The sequence below is a fragment of the Cryptomeria japonica genome, chromosome 10, assembly GCF_030272615.1.
Source record: "Cryptomeria japonica chromosome 10, Sugi_1.0, whole genome shotgun sequence".
In the NCBI taxonomy this organism is placed as follows: domain Eukaryota; kingdom Viridiplantae; phylum Streptophyta; class Pinopsida; order Cupressales; family Cupressaceae; genus Cryptomeria; species Cryptomeria japonica.
This window is the reverse complement of record NC_081414.1, coordinates 897,091,628-897,097,489: the sequence shown is the minus strand read 5'-3', so window position 1 is coordinate 897,097,489 and position 5,862 is coordinate 897,091,628. Positions and strand designations below refer to the sequence as shown.

The window sequence follows — 5,862 nt, the reverse complement described above, 5'->3', positions numbered from 1 at the left end:
GCCAGGAAGCTGACCAAATTACGAACGGTTGCAGCTCCCCCACATCCACACCAATCCTCTACCAAGGTCCTACCATCGACTTCAGCCCCTTGCCAACAATGGCTCGAGCCACCACTTCCTACAAGCCACCCGCCCATTTGGGTCTCAACACCAAATATGCAACCCGTTGCACTTCCTTCGTTGACTTACCCACCAGCAAGGCCAAGGCAATGAACAATGACGAGATATCAAGGTTAGTTCTAGGCCAATAGTCCGACGTAGAAAATTCCTCCCCAAACATCAACCTTGTTGCCCTCCAAAAATCCTCACCATCCACCCTGAAAACATTCATCAACTTGTTGCTCAAGATTAGGCCACGAAAAGCAGGCATTTGCCCGTCCGTCATCAATGAAAAATTTGACTCCATCCTGACTCGCCTCTGCACCAAATCCTGCACACACAACCTTCCATTGAAAACCAGCCACTGCAAAATGCCAGGGAACATAAAACCAAGGCTTTAAAAAGTCACCACCATCATAGGTCATGATTGCTCCACACGAATCGCAGAAAAACCAAGCATCATCACCAAGCCTTCATACCGATTGCCTCCATCATCACCCATCACCGCAAGACCACTTGCAAAGACCTCGTTAATCATAATCCATGAGGATCATTACTTCCCACAAGTCCAGGGACACAAATGGTCATTTAAAAAATGAGCTCGGGTTCACTTTCCTAAGTTTTAGCAATACAACCAAAATCATGAGAACTAACATTTCTAAAGTCCTCTAACAATGTAAAGTTATTTTCCAAAGAGCCATTCGCTCCCACATTTGAAAGCTTGTCAGCTTCCAGATTAGCTTCCCTAAGGATGTGAGTCACCTTAAAATATTCAAACGCACACAAAAGAAGTTTCATTCTTCGAACATGCTTGTCTAAGTGCCATGCCTCCATTCGGCCTCTAGCTATCCCATTCACCATAATCTGGGAGTCTCCCTCCAAATGGAGTTTCTTCACTCCCAATTTCTTAGCCATGAGAATGGATTCTAACACTGCTTGACACTCAACAATGTTGTTCGATCCATCCACCAGTCTCTTAGCACCTATGGCCAGAGTGTTGCCACAATCATCTCGGGCTATTACCCCAACTCTAGAGACCCCTGGGTTACCCCTCGAAGCGCCATCAAAATTAACCTTAGTCCACCCTTTATTTGGTGGAGTCCACTCTTGTCTTGATTCACCCTTTCTCTTAGGATTAGACCTCAAAAGCCCATTAGCAGGCCAAAATTTAATCAAAGGCCAGTTCATCAAAACACCAACATCAAATTGAGAGAAAGGAGACTTAGCTAAGTTCACATGAGAGGCAACATTAGTAACCAGTTCTGAGATAGCCCTCTCCAACCTGATCAGAAAGTGATTCCTATTTTCTGCTTTACCTTCAAACACTCTTTGGTTTCGTTCTTTCCAGAGTTCCCATAAAACAGTAGAAGGCAAAATCTTCCATATGGCAGCAAAAATAGAAGACTTGCCCAAAACAGGCCAAGATTCCAACCATTCACTCAAACTCCTGGCCATAGGGCCCTTCTAATTCATTCTCTATAGCCCAGAACACCATGCTTCTTGGGCAAAATCACAGTTGAGCAGAAGGTGGTCCACATCTTCTTCCGCCTTTTCATAGAGTACACATCGGAATGGACCAGCAAACCCCATTTTCTTCAAACAATCCCCTAAAAGAATCCGCCTATTACTAGCTAACCAGATGAAGGCACCCACTTTCGGTAAACAAACATCATTCCAACAAACCTTAACTTCCCATTCCTTCATCTTGCCTTCAAACTCCAAAAGAGAAAACCCCACCTTCACAAAGTAGCTGCCACTCTTACCACCACACCAGACTATCTCATCCTCCTCCCTCAAGCATGAAAATTCTCTATTTTCCATGATCTTCCTCAGCAACTGTTCATCTGCTTCCCCCAAGTTTAACTCCCGGGGATCCTTCTAGTTCCAACATTGACCCAAAATAGGCCTTTTTGGCGACAAAAAATTGCACACGTTTGAGCCCCAAACCTGATCAGTTATTAACATGATTCACTGGGAGACCATAGATTCCAATGATGGGTGTCCATCCCATGAATCTTGCCAAAAGCACGCCTTATGCCCGTCACCAATCCGCCAAGAAAGATGATTCGTGATCAGGCACCTGCAACTTACCAAAACATTCCAAAAAGCTGAGCTTCCTAGAGGATCTTCAACCGATAGGATCCTCTCCTTTTCCCCACTATCCAAGTATTTAGCTTGTAAAATTTGGATCCACCTCTGCTTCGGTTTACTGTACATTTGCCACACCAACTTAGCCCCCATAGCCTCATTAATAATTCTCCAATCACGGAGCCCTGCACCTCCACCTCCTTTGGGTTTACAAACTCTGTCCCAAGCCATGAGCGAGATTTTGTCATGATCTTGATTTCCATTCCACAAAAACTTTCTCATCTTCTGCTGCATATTCTTAATGATCGAGCCTGGGAGTTTAAACCAAGCCATAGGGAAGATAGGCATAGCCGAAACAACTGTCTTCAGCATTAGAAGACGACTAGCCAAAGATAGCCAGTTGCTCTTCCAGCCCTCCATCTTTGCTTTGCAACCATCGAGCAAACCTTTCTTGATGTCTGACTTGCCTGCTCTAGAAAAGAGCGGCATACTAAGGAACTTAGCAAGAAGCTGACCAATCTTTATCCCAAACAATCTGGAAATAGCTTTTTGAGACCCAAATTCAGTGTGGAAGAAGAAGATCTCCGATTTCAGCCAATTAATTTCGTGACCAGTAGCCCAGCTAAATATGTCCAACACATTCTTCATAACCGATGCCTCATGCATGGATGCCACTCCGAAAAGACAGGTATCATTAGCAAACTGAGAATGGGTTGTGGACTCCACTGCTCGAGAAATCTCGATGCCTTTACACATCCCTTGAGCTCTCTTACGAGCAATCAACCATCCAAGAACTTTTGCCAACAAGATAAAGAGAAAGGGAGATATTGGATTCCCTTGCCGAATGCCCCGTGAGGTTGAAAAAAAACCTTGAGGACTACCATTGACTAAAAATTAAGTAGAGAATTGCATAATCATACTAGAAATTCGCTTAATCCAGGCCTTACAAAACCCAAACCTTACAAGCATAGCCACCAAGAAAGACCTATCAACTCTGTCGTAGGCTTTCCAAATATCAATTTTTAGGATCATCCTTCTTTGTCTACTCTTCATGGCCATGTGGATTGCCTCATGGGCCACAATAACCCCATCCACAATGTTCCTTCCTAGGGTAAAACCGCTCTCTTCACAGAAGATCAACTTATCTAAAATCAACTTGAGCCTATTGGTCACAACTTTTGTGATGATTTTGTAGATGGTGTTGCACAACAAAATAGGACGAAACTCCTCCATCCCTTTCGGCTTATCCTTCTTGGGGATAAGCACCACCAGAGTGCAATTGAATTCCTTCAAAACAAAAGCCTTGGATCTTGATTCTTCAACCACATCTACCAATTCCCCACCAAGCACATCCCAAAAGAACTGAACGAAAGAATGCCTAGAACCCATCTGGGCCTGGTGCTTTCTCCCCACCTAACCCAAAAACAACAGACTTAACTTCCTTCATTGAAACTGGTTCCTCAAGCATAATCCCTAGATACTAAGGGAGGGATTAACTCTAAAAGCTTGGCCTACAAGCCCAGTTGAGCAGCCTCATTCCTCCTCCAAAGATTTTCAAAGAAGTCAACAACCTCTTTACTAATGCAGTCTGAGTCCTTGGTGATCGTTCCATCCGCAAGTCGCAGGGAGAGGGACCTATTGAGACTTCGGCTTGCTTTCAATGAACTATGGAAGAATTTTGTGTTTCTATCATCGGCTTTAAGCCAGTTCTCTCACGATTTCTATTTCTAGTAAATCTCCTCCCTTTGCAAAACTTCCCCGTATTTACTAAGCAGATCTTTCTCTGTGAGATAGTCCACTTCATCCATCCCTTCTACCAAGACTTTCACATTCAAAGCCCCCAAATCACCTTCAATCCTTCTCTTTCCATCAAAGATATTACCAAACACCTCCCTGTTCTAAGATTTCTATTTCTATTTCACAAAACTAAGCTTCTTGAAGAACTGAAAGGCCAAGAAACCTTCCACCACCAGAGCCTCCTTCCACCAACCAACTACACAATCTCTAAAACCCAGTTCTCTTAACCACATGTTTTCCACCTTGAAAGGACACCGAAGCGGAACTTCATCTTTTTGCACAACCAAAGACACTGGGAAGTGATCTGATCTTGAGATTGCTAAAACTTCAGCCTCAAAGACCAAGGGGGCCAAATTCCAATCCCTTGTAAGGAAGAATCTATCTAGTTTCTCCGCAATGTTGGAAAAGCCCCTTTGTTTGTTAGTCCATGTAAAATTCCCACCTTTAGCCACCACTTCAAACAGAGCATTAGAATTCACAAAAGACTGAAAGTCCGATTGCATCCCACACATCCTTCTCACCCCTCCATGCTTATCCGAGAAGGAAAGGGTGGCATTGAAGTCCCCAACTACAATAGTGTTAGTGAACATATTTGTCCCTTTTTTAAAATGATCAATTTTGAACTCTATTGCCTTATTTTAAGGACAAGTGTTTCACTAAACAATTGGGTAAGTGTTGTATAAATCACTTCCCTCTGAATTTTTCATAGGTACAACTCCCTATCTCAGTTTTTCAAGGAATGCTTTAAACTATTTAATTTGAATAGTAGCTTTTAACCCGAAAGCATGTAAGGCTGCCTACTTCATTCTTGGATGAGAGGCCGATATTTCACACGTTTCCTAAAAAGAAGAAAGCAATTTTTCCTATCTTTTCAATATATGAGATGACAACAATTGAAACAAAGTTTAGTACACCATTTCCACAGGTTTAATAAAGAATGAACAGATTTAAGAAACTAAATCTGTCCTCAAACATGAATCTTCTCTAGAAGTAAACAAACACTCAAAGGAAGGAATATCAGAAGAATAATAATTTTCTATAATGGAAAGATCCTTACTATTATTTGATTAGATAAACATATGCAAAGACATGTATCTACACAGATTCAAAACACACAGATTTTCCTTCTCCCAAGAACAGTTTGATCATTCTATATATATATTCTTATGCAACAAAGGCACGAAAATACATGTATAAATATTTTCCATTCCAAATTTAGCAGTCTGATTCTTCCTTCTACAAAATAGTAAATACATAAAACAAAGGGAAAAACCAAAAATTGGTCACAAAATCTAACCCCTATACTATCTATCTTTCCTTAATTTATAGTTTTAGAATAGGGGAGGTCTCCCTAAAAACTCGACCTCCCTCGTAAATAGTTATGAAACCAACAAGAAGTATTTTGGGACAGATGTCCCGAAGTCTTTGCATAACCATGAGAAATTACAAGAATAAAGAGAACCGAGCCTAAATCAATGCATTATGCCACTTTTCCATCATCATCATCCTCTCCGCTTTTGTGAGTGTCGTGAGTGGTTGTGAGTTCTTGAACAATGGATTGGTTCAAAACTTTCATCACGTTGAGCTTCGCCTTTGCCACCTCCTTATTCCACCGGTGCCTCACCATCTTTTTGGAATGTTTCAGCAATTGATCATTTCCAATGAAAGTCATAGACTCAATCCTAGCCACCTTGGTTATATCTTCCGGAGTGAAATTACCCTTGGCCTTGATATTCTCCATGTTCATCTGAAGAGACCTGATTGCATCCTATGTGCTCAACCCGCAAATTCCCAACTGCCAATCATGGTCAGGGTTAACCACCTTGTTATCATTAACTATGTTGCACTGGAGATCCTGAAGTTTGTAAACTAAGGTCT

At 41.9% G+C, this 5,862-nt stretch overlaps 1 protein-coding gene across 1 annotated transcript; it reads right to left on the bottom strand.

Moving 5' to 3' along the window:
• Positions 1-1,575: 1,575 nt before the first annotated feature.
• LOC131046699 (uncharacterized) lies at positions 1,576-4,496 on the bottom strand. Its single transcript, XM_057980484.2, has 3 exons — positions 4,148-4,496; positions 2,191-3,074; positions 1,576-1,977 (listed from the first exon to the last, which is right to left on the bottom strand). Exons 1-3 carry the CDS (start codon positions 4,494-4,496, stop codon positions 1,576-1,578), a joined length of 1,635 nt encoding a protein of 544 aa, XP_057836467.1.
• Positions 4,497-5,862: the final 1,366 nt, after the last annotated feature.

What these genes read in the sequence shown, in the direction of transcription:
- LOC131046699 (XM_057980484.2), bottom strand. Translation starts at nt 4,496, where the DNA reads ATGTGTGGGATGCAATCGGACTTTCAGTCTTTTGTGAATTCTAATGCT. An exon ending in GGAGGCTCTGGTGGTGGAAG is followed by an intron (nt 3,075 to 4,147) that starts GTTTCTTGGCCT and finishes CTTAATTTTTAG; the next exon opens with TCAATGGTAGTCCTCAAGGT. An exon ending in CAGCTTTTTGGAATGTTTTG is followed by an intron (nt 1,978 to 2,190) that starts GTAAGTTGCAGG and finishes TGTTGGAACTAG; the next exon opens with AAGGATCCCCGGGAGTTAAA.